This window comes from Sorex fumeus, unplaced genomic scaffold (assembly GCF_029834395.1).
Source record: "Sorex fumeus unplaced genomic scaffold, SorFum_2.1 ptg000081l, whole genome shotgun sequence".
Classification (NCBI taxonomy): domain Eukaryota; kingdom Metazoa; phylum Chordata; class Mammalia; order Eulipotyphla; family Soricidae; genus Sorex; species Sorex fumeus.
In genome coordinates, this window is record NW_026606138.1 from 11,473,815 (window position 1) to 11,487,937 (window position 14,123).

A 14,123-nucleotide genomic window follows, 5' to 3' on the forward strand; every position below is an offset into this window, starting at 1 on the left:
TATTAAGTCATTATTATTATTATTACTAATTATTTAAAGTTTTGATCCTCTGCTTTCCATATGTTGTTGACTTTATGGTTACTTATATAGACATATCTTGTCTCTACTCCACTGATGTACCTGGGCCCTTGCCAGGACCCGGTTACTCCCCACCCATCTCTTTTTCCTTCCTACCTTCTCTGTCCTTCTGTGTTCTGGGATGGAAGATGATCTCAGTATTCCCCCTTTAATACTTTGCTTCATCTTGTTATTCTAGATTCTATAGATAAGTGAGATCATTCTCTTCTTGTCCTTCTGACTTAGTTTACTTGGTATTATATCTTCCAGTTCGTCTAAGTAGCAGTGAATTGCATGATTTCATTGTTCTTACAGCTGCATAATATTCCATTTTGTATCTATACCACATCTTCATAATCCTCTCATCTGTTCTTGACATCTAGGTTGATTCTGTGGCCTAGCTGTTATACTAAGCCGCAATGAATAATGCTGTGGTATATCCTTTTGAATGAATGTTTTGTATGCTGGGGTAGATGCCCAGTGGGAAGTTGGCTTCTATAGTTATTCTTACTTTTCTGAGAAATATCCATACTGTTCTTCTAGGTGTCGAGCTAGACAACTGTCTTTTACCAACCAGCACTGGACGAGTATTTCTGTGTTTCTTTTTCACTGCATCATCACCAATACAGATTGCTTAATTTTTTTTTTTGTATATGTACCATTCTAACTGGCATGAAATAATATCTCATTGTCATCTTGATTTGGGTTTCTTTGATAATTAATGATGATGAGCACTTTTTTATGTGCCTATTGGCGATCCATCTGTTTTATTCAGAGAAGTGTTCGTTCTTTTCCTTTTCCCATTTTTGGTAGGGTTTTTGGATTTTTTTAAATTGATTTTTGTGAATATGTTATATATCAGATATCAATCCTTTATCTAGATACATTTTATGTAAGTATTTTCCCCTATTCATTTGGGGATTTTTAGTTTTAACCCATCTATCTTTTCCCATACATAAATTCTTTCATTTGTTGTGGTATATTTTTATTTTTTATTCTGTTGCCTTCACCACTGGATTGGTATCGTAGAAAACACCTCCGAGATCCAGAAATGGAGCATTCAGCTTATATTTTCCTCAGTGTATTTTATGGATCCTCGTTCGATCTCAAGATAATTTGATCCACTTTAATTGACTTTTGTGGTGTGAGATATGGATTCAACTTTTTAGGGTTTTTTCATGTGGTTATCCAGTTTTCTTAACACCATTTGTTGAAGAGACTGTCTTTACTCTGTTTTGTGTACCCATCTCCTTTGTTAACAATTAGTTAACCATGGATTTGGAGATATGTTTCTGGAGACCTGATTCTAACCCATTGGTCAGAGAGTCTGTCCTTATTCTAGTACCATGCTGTTTTGATGGCTATAGCTTTATAGTATAGTTTCAAGTTAGGTAATGAGATATCTCTTAATTTCTTATTTTTTACTATAGCTTTGGCTACTTGGGGTAATTTTATGATTTCATATGAACTTTGGTATTTGTGCAGAACTCTCACTCCAGAGGATAGAGAAGTTCTCAGTTATTTCTCCTACCAGTTGTTCTTTCTCTTTCCCCCCTCATTCTGGTATTCTTACAATTCAGAAATGATTCTTCTTGCTGTTATCCATCAAGGCTCTTGTATTGTATTCCATTCACTTGTTTCTCTTTTCCTTTTCCACTTCGTTATGCCACTGGCTTGAATTTTGTCTCCAACTTCACTGATACAGTTCTCTGCATTCTGAAATCTGTTGCTGTGGCTTGTTAATATATCCTCTAGCTCCTTCGATTCCATTTATATGATACTTTCGTACTCTAAATCAAGTCTCCTTTGAGTTGTTTTATATTATTTTGATATTATTAAAACTTTTTATATTATTTAAACATTTTTTATTATTGAACCATTATTTGCAAAGTTGTTCATAGTTGCATTTCAGGAATACAGTGTGCCAGCCCCAGTACCATCACGAGTGTCAGAGATTGCTTGATTCCAAAGATTGCTTCATTTTTGTTGCCATTGTGTGGACTATTGATTTGACGGGTCCCGAGAATTTTCCTGAGCTCAAGGACTAGCCTGAACTCTGTCCCCATTTACAAGTACAGCCGAGTTCTTCTACTTCCCTGTTGTCCTTAGAGATTTTGTGGGTGCTGACAGTTGAGTTTTAGATTCTGGACTGAGTACTGATCTGATTTGTTACTTTTTGCTGAGGGACTACTGCTTATGGTTATGGTCTGTTGTTCTGAGTATTTCCATGACTGCCTATCCGTGGGTCAGGCAGTTGTAGATCTAGTTAATCCTGTTTAGATACCAGGAATTTTGTGGAGGGAGGTACTTTGGGACAGAATTAAGAACCTGCAGTTCCCTACTTGCCCTTATCGAGTCTGGGGTGGCTGGAGTAGTATAGTCACGTGGGTGTGTTAGCATCTGCACAGCTCCAGATGTCAAAGGGACCCCTGGGACCACATGGTGCACCTAATTGAATTTAAATAAGACCTTGGGTTGTTTGGGTCCCTTGCGCTGACAGGGTAGTGAAAGGCTGAGCACAGAGATTTTTTTATATTTCTTACCTTATCATTTGGTATTCAATAAGAATATTAGAAGACATAGTATTGCACTTTTTGATCATTAATAGCATAACGTTTCCCTGCAATACTCCTTATGATATATTTATAATATTTTTTTTCAGTTCGAGTAAAAAGTTCACTGATCACCTACTGCTGTATCTTTCTCATAAATTCCTTACTTTGGGCAGTAAATTTTACAAGTCCTCATTAAATATTAATAATACAAAAATCATGGTCACGGTCCTCCATTGTTCATCAATTTGCTTGAGTGGGCCCAGTAACATCTGCATCATGAGACTTCTTGTTACTGTGTTTGGCATATTGAATACGTCATGGTTAGCTTGCCAGGCTTTGCAGTGTGGGCAAGACACTCTCAGTAGCTTGCTGGGCTCTCTGAGAGGGGCGGAGGAATCGAACCCGGCTTAGCCGGGCCAACTGCGTGCAAGGCAAATGCCCTACAGCTGTGCTATTGCTTCAGCCCAATACAAACATATTTCACTGATTATATTTGTCTCACCTCAACATCCCAAAGTTAATATATTAAACATACTTGAATATCAACATACACATGTATGTGTTTGTTTGTACTTGCACACTCAAAAATATTTATTCTCTTCAATTTTTGTGTTCTGACAGCAAGACTTTAAAAATGTATCAGATAGATTTATCTTTAAAAACAGAGTTAAGAAATATATTTAAATGTAATTGTATACTATTTAGAGATGATTCTTTGTTTGAAAACTCTGCCACAGGAGTCCAAACTTGCGTTTCACAATGACAGTTTCCGAATCGGTGAACTCAGACTACATCTTCTGGCGTCCACGGGAACAATGTTTAAGGATGGTTCAGTGAGTGTCAGCTTGAAACTGAATACCTGCACCCTGGATGATCTCCGAGAAGGCATTGAGAGAGCAACATCAAGGTTTGTTCTTTTGAATTTGCTGTGCCTGCTTAGACCTGTCATTCCTAGCTACATTGGTCATGAGATTCTGTTTTGCTTTTTGGGGCCACACTCAGCTGTGCACAGGACTTATTCCTGGCTCTGCTCTCACGTATCACCCCTGGTGGGCTTGGGGGACCATATTTGGTCCTGGAGATCTAACCCATGGAGCTATGTGCAAGGCAAGCGCTCTGCCTGCTGTATCATCTCTGCAAGACTTCCCTTGGGATCATTTGTCTTTGACAAATCATTCTTCCATAAATGGTGCTGATATCAGATTCAGCTGCTTTAAAGTATAAATGAAAAAAAAGTATAGCGATAAGTTGGAAAACTCTCTTAAAAGAGGGAATGAAGAGCATAAGATATCTTTTCTACCTTATATAAAAGAGACAAAAGCTTTAATAGTTCCACATGAGGTGGTTTGTTGGTAACTTTCCTTTCTGGCACTGTAGCACTGTCCTCCCGTTGTTCATTGATTTGCTCGAGCAGGCCCAGTAACGTCTCCATCGTGAGACTTGTTGTTACTGTGTTTGGCATATCGAACACATCATGAGTAGCTTGCCAGGCTTTGCCATGAGGGTGAAATACTCTCGGTAGCTTGCCGGGCACTCCAAGAGGGGCGGAGGAATCGAACCCGGGTTGCCCAGGTCAGCCGTGTGCAAGGCAAACACCCTACCTGCTGTGCCATCGCTCTACCCTTCCATAGTAGGCACCATATTTTTTTTGGTTGGTTCTTGTTTTTTTAATATTCTGAGCTTTTAGAACACACTCTTCTGTAGTATTCAAGTAATTTCTTACCACCCTTGTACTTAAACACACACACACACACACACACGCACACACACACACACACACACTTTTTCCTCCCCCTTCCACCCCGAAAATTTTTCTGAAATGTTTCGAGTTGTGATTTTTTTGTTTGCTTTATACTGTTTTAAAAATTAGTTTGGGGACTGGAGAGATGGTCAAGGATTAAGTGCGTGTTTGGAAAGCAGGAAGCCTGGGTTCGATCCAAGCACTGCATGGTTCTCTGACCTTCATTGGGATAGACTCTCCCCCCCCCCCCCCGCCCCATACACACATAGCTATGTGGAATCCATGAGTATTGTAGGGTTACAGTGTAATCTACATCCTCCCAATGAAGATAAATGTTCTGGGAAATTTCTTAATATAGTTTTAATAGAACTGAAGCTCCTAGCATTATAAAAATTATCAGCTTATTTTTGAAAGATTAACTTGTATCAGTCCAGTCTAGGACAAATGAGGTAATGCAGAGTTTCATTGTATTTTTTACTTATTTCCCAAATATTGATACACGGTGTTTTTGAGGAAAACTGTGCTGTATTTGTACTCTAGATTCTGTGCTGGATATGTTTAAGCCATTTATTGTTTTCTGAGATAAAAATAATGAATGAAAAGTGCTGTCACTACCTCAACTTTTCTAGTTTGCACATGTTGTGTTCAAAGCTGTCAAAATAAGGAGGATAAAAGCCATTGTGTTTGGAGCCCTTTTCTTTCTTTCTTTCTTTCTTTCCTTTCCATTTGTTTTTTTTTTTGCGGGCCATACCTGGCGATGCTCAGGACTTACTCCTGGCTTTGTGCTCAAGGATTACTCATGGCAGGGCTCAGGGACCATATGGAGTGCCATGGATCAAACCTATGTTGATGAATGCCAGGCAAGCACCTTACCCACTGTACTGTTTCTCCAGCCTCTTTCATGCCCCTTTCTTTCTTGTCCACATAGGAATGTGTGGGGACTGTCATTGCAGGGAGCCATTCATTTAAGTTGCATTAAATACTGTTAGGACTCAAATTGATGATCTGTGGAGATTAATCTTCCAGCAGGTTTTGTTTATCAAAGAATGTAAAGAAGTTTTGTTTGGACAGTTGTTCAACTAATTGTCCAATATTTTTAGCACTGATTTTCTATTCTAACACAACATTTTAGTTATAAAATATTCTGTAATTGCATTAACATGAGTTTCATTCTGGAGTTTGGAAAGCCATATCTTGATTGCTAATTTGGCTACTACTGTATAGAAACATGTTTATCTTTTAAATTATTTTGGTAGTATTAAAATAATGGTTTTTTGGGTTTTTTTTTCAGAATGATTGATAAGAAGAATGACCAAGATAATAATAATTCCATGATTGATATAAGTTACAAGCAAGACAAAAATGGAAGTCATATTGATGCTGTTCTTGATAAGCTGTATGTATGTGCGAGTGTGGAATTTCTGATGACCGTGGCAGATTTCTTTATCAAAGCTGTGCCTCAGAGTCCAGAAAACCCAACAAGGGAAGTTCAGGTTCCACTCCGACAGACTGCCACAGCAAAAATCAAGACTGAGAAAGGTTAGCAGAATTTGTCTTTGTTAGATGACAGCTTGTCATTAAAATCAGAAAAAGGAGAGCAAGGTATTTTAATAACCTAAGGTCACTCTTTTAGATTCATCCACATTGTGTAGAAAAACCAAAGTAAGAACAGGGTCTAAAGGTAAGGAGGAAATGGAGTGGGAGGAGGAGGAGGAGAAGGAGAAGAGATAAATAATGAATTCCGTCCAGGAAAGCTCTGATTTGGTTCCATCATTCACATGAGCATTTCTTGACACATGCAGAGATAGAGTGGGGTGTTCTGGGACTATTGATGATACCTGTTTTGTAGAAGGGGAATCTTTATTCTAAGACAAGTATTTACAGGCATCTGGCATGGTGGTGATCAGTTTAACAGATGACAGCTGAAGGTCAGGGACCTAGCCGGCCTGGCAGGATCCCTTGCTTTAGATCGGTTGGCAAATGTCTGATCTAGTGTATGTGATGCCACTTCCCTACACTTTGAGCATTTCCACGATTACCAAAGTTGAGGCAGTGGTTTTTTTTGTATGTGTGTTAAATTACAATTGTCAAAGTTCTGGCATTTTAATCCCTCTAATGTCTAACTGAATAAGTTTGGAGGGCCAGAGAGAGAGTACAGGTAGTATAGAGGGCCAGGCACTTGCATTGCAAATGGCCAGGTCAGGCTTGATTCCCTGCATCACAGATGGTGCCCTGAGTCCTGCCAGGAGTGATCCCCGAGCACCCCTGAGTGTGGCCGAAAATCCAAAACCAAAAAATTAAAAAAAGAAAAAGATTGGACATCTACTACTTATTGGCAGTATTAAATTCTAATTTACCTTTAATGCTTTTAAAATAGAAACTTAGTTATATTTAAGAGCTCTGTTTAATGTATTCCTTGATTTCCATGATCCATTACATTGTAGACTCTAGTGAAATCACAGTGAACAGCTGATCACAGTGTGCATCTTCACAGGGCCTCTCCTTCTCCTTCTGGTCCCTTAACTCTTCTCCCTGCCTTGCCTCTGCTGCTGATGTTCATGGGATGTGATTCTGACAGGAAGAACTCTAAAACAGCATTATCCCTGCTATGGCACAGAGGGAATAATTTTCTTATGATGGGGATAAGGTGGTATTATCCCCTATAATTTAGATTTGTTCATTATTTGCTATTGTTGTTAATCAGTCATTCATCCTGCTTTCACCTTTTCTGTTACAGAAGGATACTGGAAATGACTGAGTAGAGATTCGGTTTAAAACATTTTTGATTCCTATTTCTGATTCTTTTTACAGATGACTCTGTCAGGCCAAATATGACTTTGAAGGCCAAGGTCACAGACCCAGAAGTGGTATTTGTAGCCAATTTGACAAAGGCTGATGCACCTGCCCTGTCAGCTTCCTTCCAGTGCAACCTCTCTCTGTCAACATCCAAACTCGAGCAGATGATGGAGGCCTCTGTGAGGGACCTTAAAGTGCTCGCCTGCCCTTTTCTCCGAGAAAAGCGAGGGAAAAGCATTACAACAGTAAGAGTCACCTTACATTTAAACTTGAAGTGGAGAATAACGGAAATGATTGATTCCTAGAACCCTGGAATGTGGTAGTCCTGTGGGACTCTAGAGCTTATTTATGATCACAAATTTGATATTTTACGGATGAAAATGTTGAGTTTCAGTGATGTTGAGTGATTGTGATAAAGATGCTGGTGACAGGCTAGGATTGCCTTCAGATTAGATTTATTTTGGTTTCATGATTTTCTTAGTTGTAATTCAAATGAATGTTCACTTTAGTGATTGCATTCACCTATATATTCAATGAATGAGTAAATTAATAAATATTAAATCTGTAAACTTAGAACGAAGAAATTTAAAGATAATGTCTTAATATTATTAAAATTTGACTTCCATTATGTTTTTCAGTATTGCTAAGAAATATATTTGAGGACTGCAGAGGCAGACCGAGGTTTTGTTGACATGCTCTGCAGGGGGGCTGCAGCTTTGATTGGCAGCAGCATAAGGTCCCCAGGAGCTGGAGCAGCTCAGTGCTGTGCTGCTGTGCTCAGGAGTGACCCCTGGCGGTGCTCTGGGAGCCATAGGCAGTGCGGGGGATGGAAGTGGGTTGGCAGCGTTCAGGGCAATAACCTAACTGCCCATACTCTCTCTTCTCTCCTTAAGAGACATTTTTTTCTTTCCTTTTTTTAAGTTGAATTACCCCTGACTTACAAAAATATTTATGATTGAGTTTTAGGCATAGGTTGTTCCCACACCAATCCTTTCACCAGTGTTCCCAGCTTCCCTCCCCGTGCTCAGCTGCCTCTGTGCCAGACACTTTCCCCCTCCCCATTGTCCTGGTGTTCCTTTCCCTAACTGATCCTCCCGCCCCACCCCTGCCCCATGCCAAACTTCCGATGAAGACCAGTTCTCTGGCTTTTCCTTTCTGTTGCTATGGGCATTTGATATTCCCCTACAAAGTTTCTTTCCATTCCTCATATGAGAGAGATCATCCTGCGTCTGTTCCTCTCCCTCTGGCTGACTTCACCCAACATGACGCTCTCTATATCTGCTCAAGCTGCAGCAAACTACCTATGCAGCACTGTAGCACTGTCACTGTCCTCCCGTTGTTCATTGATTTGCTCGAGCGGGCACCAGTAATGTCTCCATTGTGAGACTTGTTACTGTGTTTGGCATATCGAATACACCACAAGGAGCTTGCCAAGCTCTGCCGTGTGGGCGAGATACTCTCAATAGCTTGCCGGGCTCTCTGAGAGGGGCAGAGGAATCGAACCTGGCTTGGCCAGGCCAGCTGCGAGCAAGGCGAACGCCTTACCACTGTGCTATCTCTCCAGCCCTACATATGCAGAATCATTTTAAATTGAAAAAAAAAAAAACCTGTGTGGACAGAATGATTTGCACAAAGAAATGCAGACCTAGGCGTCATCTGTACTTTGTCATGGAATATTCTTTACCAGGATCATCATCTTTGATATGTCACAGAAAGATTATATTACCTGCTGAATTAAAAATTCATTCCTTTCTTAATTATTTAAAAATGGCTTATTTTGAGCCAGTGACTTTATGCATGCAGAGCATGTCATATACTGCTGAGCTGTCCCTGGCCCTCCAGTATTTTTTTTGATGTAGTTACGCAGTGCAGATTCCTCCTTTCAATTCAGCTGCAAGATTATTTTTTGTAATTATATATGAGAATATAGGCTTCATAGGTTTACTGGAGCGATAGCACAGCGGGTAGGGCGTTTGCCTTACAAGCGGCCAACATGGCCGACCCGAGTTCGATTCCTCCGCCCCTCTCGGAGAGCCCGGCAAGCTACCGAGAGTATTCGATATGCCAGACACAGTAACAACAAAGTCTCCAATGGAGACGTTACTGGGCCCGCTCGAGCAAATCGACGATCAACGGGAGGGCCTTTACCTTTACCTTTACCTTAGGTTTACTCATCTGGTTGTAAGATTTGACATTTATTCTAATAGGGCCTTTCATCTGGACATTGTTCATTTACATATTTTACCTTGGTCTTTAGTTACATTTTACATGTCTTAGCAGCATATTTTACATAGAGGACTATTTAAAGATTTTCCTTTTGCAAAAGGAAAAACTTTGAACTTTGGATAGTAAATGAACATCATTACATTAGGATTGGCATAAAGACATTGATGAGAAATATATCACAGACCTGTCATAGTTCAGAGAATCTTCACAAACAATTCTCTACTAATTTAGTTTACTTTGCGTGCTTTTAGTAGTAGTTCTGTAAAGATCTCCAAGTAAAATATGGTATTGTCAGTATATGTCTCACATAAACTAAGAAAATATGAAATAAAACCAAGAAAATATGAAATTTAACTTATTGGCTCTAGGTCTTGCAGCCCTGCTCTTTATTTATGGAGAAATGTGCCTGGACTTCAGGAAAACAAAATATAAATATTAAAATTGAAGAATTTATAGTTAAGGTAAGCGTATCTCAATATTTGGGTAAAATTGAATTCTCAATGGAGTTGTAGTATTGAGAACTCTGTCTATATGTGACAACATAAGGCAAGGGGAAAAAAGAATCAGTTGACAGGTAAGTTTTGGGGAGCAATATATATTTACCTTTGGGGGGATTATTCATCTTTTCAGTCAATTAAGGTGGCAAGGGTTATACACTTATGTGTTATCATAATTATTGACATTTGGGTAACACTGACTGAATACATGATTGCCCATCAAGTCATAAAGAGTTTTGTGTTGTAAGCTAAAGAGTTTGATTTTATCTTTAAAATTATGGCAAGATGAATATTTTAAACATAGAAGTGGCATGCCAAGATTAGCATTTCAGAAGTTCACACTGGCAGTGTGGTGGGCAGGCTAGAGGGTGCTGCCTGGGCATAGGACCCCATTGTTGGGGAACTGTGGCATGGTAGTGGGCTGGAGGACGTGCTATGCTAGGCTAGTGAGAGGGGAATGTGCAGATCTTGAGGTAAGGGATGGGGTTCAGGGGAGAATTTTAGACTTCATGATTCAACAGGACAAATGAAAACCAGGCATATATATCTTAGCAAGTATTACAGAGTTGGGTGTAGTAAATGCAACTGGTGGAAAAATGAAAATTTTAGATTTGCATTATTTTTTTCTGTTCATAGAAAACTCTTCTCTGTGTATTAATTCAAATTTGGTCTTTCACAGTTGACATGTTATGACCTTAGCTACTTAATTCCAGAGTAACCTGAGCAGAAATCAGTGTCTTGAAGACATTTGACATGAAACATGATTTTTTGGTGTCGTCTCTTACTTCCTTAGTTACAAATTTAATATATTAAAAGTTTTAAGTGGTTTTTTTAAACTTTTATTTATTTATTTATTTTTATGTAGGAGTATTGCTATTTAGTTAGCCATTGATTAGGCCAACTGAATTGGGCATGTACTCCTCCCCACTTTTTTTCCCTTTTTTATAATTTTATTTCTTGAATCACTGTGAGAGTAGCCACACAGCTTTTGAGTTTAAGTCTCGGTCACACAATGAAACACCCATCCCTTCACCAGTGCCCATTCTCCACCACCAAAACCCCAGTATACCCTCATCCCACACCCTCCCCCAACCTGTGAGGCAAGCAGTCTCCACATTACTCTCTCCCTACTTTGATTACATTCAATATTTTGATACCAGACCCACCTTTTTATTTGGGATTTTACCCCGACACTCAGATCTGCCAAAAAGGCAACAATAGACAATTTGTTTTTTATTGATGATTATGAATAACATATGATGTGCGGCCGCGGTATCTTGGGATCATGGACATTAAGCAGCTTGATCAAGAGCCAGAGAGGCCATTCATGGGCAGCGACTCGGGGTCTCGTTGGAGTGGGAGGAAAGGGTTAGATCTACTCCCATCCCGCGAGGCTCTGTGTGTCTTGTCACTGTGGGCTCAAACGTGACTGTCCAATGGCCTCTGGAAGATGGGAGCCACTGAGTTCCAAGGGGTGCAGGCGAAGGGACAACACCCGTTCCCTCCTGGGGTGGTCTGGCACTGGTAGCCCATTGCAGGGACCAGAGGCATCCTGAGTCTCTGGGATCATGGCTGTTAAGCAGTTCGGTTAGGAACCAGAGAGGCCTTGCCTCCAGTTATATAGCTGAACCAGAGGTGATATGTGGGTGTGTCTCCCACATACCTAACTTTCGGCCGTTTACTTTCTTGACTAAACTTGGCCCCAAGATTTTGGGGTCTGGCCAAAGGCACAGCAGCAATTTTGGGGTATCTGGAAGTCTGAAGGCGCCATCAGTCAGTGGATGCACTCGCCTCACAGGTACAGATTGACCTGCTGGCGGCACCATACCCCCTCTTTTAAGCTTTTATATATTATGTATTCTCATCTGTGAAAGAAGTTATTCTAAAGAATTTTCTTTCTTTCTTTTTTTAAAGATTTCACCCATAATTCTTAACACCGTGATGACAATTATGGCTGCTATGACTCCAAAGACGAAAGAAGATGAATCCAAAGATACATCCAAGGAAATGGAAAATCTTTGGGGAATCAAATCTATTAATGATTATAATTCGTGGTTTCTTGGTGTTGATATGGCCACAGAAATAACTGAAAATTTCAAGGATGCGGAACAGAAATTGATAGAAGAAAATTGTGCTTTTACTATGGAATCAGTTCAAGTAACCCTAGAGTGTGGCCTTGGACACAGAACAATACCATTGTTATTGGCAGAGTCGAAGCTCTCAGGGACTGTTAAAAACTGGACTTCACTCATGGCTGCTTCTGCCCACATGACCCTGGAGGTAGGCCTGTTCCCCGACTGCCCCAGAGCAACTTTGAAAGTACAATCGGAGGTGTCAGATAGGCGTGGCCCCAACAATGGCCATGTGAATTGATGATGCATTTTATTTGTTCACATGCTATTTTTAATCTTTATTTATGGATTTAATTTTTTGGGGGGTGGGGGCATGCCATATCTGTTGTGCTAGGGCTTACTCCTGGCTCTGTGCTCAGGGATTGTCCCTGGTGGTGCTTGAGGAACCATATTTGGTGCCAGCGATCAAATCTGTGTTGGCTGTGTGAAAGGCAAATGCTTTACTGACTATGCCAACTCTCTTCCCCGATACGTGTCCAAAGATCCGGATCTACATACCTTTTTTTTAAAAAAAAAATTTTGGGACATACCCAGCTGTGCTTAGGGTTTACTCCTGTTCTGTGCTCAGGGATTACTTCTGATAGTGCTAAGAATATAGGATTCTGGGAACAGAAACTGGGTTGATTGTGTGCAAGGCCAGCTCCTTACCCACTATATTGTCTGGCCCCTCTTTTTGAAAGAATTTTTTGGTACTGTTGTCGTTATCACCAAAGTATCTTTGGTGATAAGGTGAGTAAAGTGACAAGCATATTAAAAAAATTTTCCTTGTGCCTTCAGATGTGTTTTTTAAAGGACTGTTGACTTCTAGTTAATATTTTATTGACTATAGAAATGTATAATTAAAATGGAATGACTCAGAATTCTCTGTCTATCCAGGTCCATTACTACAATGAAGTCCATGCTGTTTGGGAACCACTGATTGAAAGAGTGGCGGGGAAGAGACAGTGGAATTTAACACTTAACGTAAGGAAACCGTAAGCACATTAAACATGTACATGCATGTACACAACATGTACACACATCTCCTCACATATAGTTTATGTACATACATGTGCATGCATTGTATTTATGTACTTCCTAAGATGTGTTCCAAGATCCTTAAATTTTTTTCAGAGTCCATAGAATAAAAACAAAACAACCCCCCCAACCCAAATCACAACCTTTTAATAGTATTCTCTGATACATATTTTTTTTCATAACTTTTCTCAGAAGAGTACAATGGGATTTTACAGCAGTCATTTGATACTGTGGAAGAATGAATGCAGAAACAAGAGTAAAAATCATTCTGTCTTTTCTTAAGGCCAGCACTAAGGAGATATGTAAACGATCCTCCTTTCACTGGGCACTTCATATATTTATTTAATATTTTTTACTCTGGGTGTGGGCCACACAAGAGAAAACGTGTTGCTTTTTTTTTTTTAATACTTTGTAACATGGTATGAACATTTCACCTTGATAAGAAATATTTGAGGAATCTCAATGTAAATAGATTGCTCTAGGATAATTACATTTGATCTAGTGTATTACAATTTTAACAATAACTGGCCAAAAACATGTCTTTTACTTTTATTATTTTTTTATGTAGGAGTCCTGCTATTTATTCAGCCATTGATTATGCTGATTGAATTGGGCATGAACTCCACATTACTTTTTTTTTATTCAGAATGTTAATTATATTTTATTATTTTTTTATTATTGTTTTTTTTAATCACCATGAGATAGTTACAAAGGTTTCCTGTTTTAGTCATACTATGATCGAACACCCAACCCTCCACCAGTGCACATCTTCCATTACCAACAACCCCAGTATCCCCCCATCCCAACCCTTCCCCTGCCTCTGTGGCAGACAATCTCCCCATACTCTCTTTTGTATTGCTTGTTATGAATAGCATAAGATGTTGTGCTGCTGCAAGATTGGCCACATGTTCCTGGAACTCCAAAATTCCAGATAATTAGGATCTGGAGAAATCTTTGAAGCAAGCTGACAGGTTCAGAGATTCTTTTGTATGTCCCTGAATCATGGTCACCAAGGAAATTAAGTAGCAGCCAGAGGCAGTTTGTGGGTGTGACCTCCAGGGTCCCATGGGGACAGGGAGGAGTGGGGTGGAGGGTTGAAGGG

The 14,123-nt window shown here is 39.7% G+C and overlaps 1 protein-coding gene across 4 annotated transcripts in view; it reads left to right on the forward strand.

Annotated features, from left to right (window-relative positions):
- VPS13C (vacuolar protein sorting 13 homolog C) overlaps positions 1-14,123 on the forward strand; it is a 201,604-nt gene that overhangs the window by 124,035 nt on the left and 63,446 nt on the right. For all 4 annotated transcript variants that reach the window (XM_056130834.1, XM_056130835.1, XM_056130836.1 and 1 more), the window contains 6 exons: positions 3,350-3,519; positions 5,645-5,892; positions 7,165-7,394; positions 9,744-9,836; positions 11,787-12,152; positions 12,881-12,967. In XM_056130834.1, the coding sequence (XP_055986809.1) occupies positions 3,350-3,519; positions 5,645-5,892; positions 7,165-7,394; positions 9,744-9,836; positions 11,787-12,152; positions 12,881-12,967 (1,194 nt within the window). The remainder of the gene's footprint in view (positions 1-3,349; positions 3,520-5,644; positions 5,893-7,164; positions 7,395-9,743; positions 9,837-11,786; positions 12,153-12,880; positions 12,968-14,123) is intronic.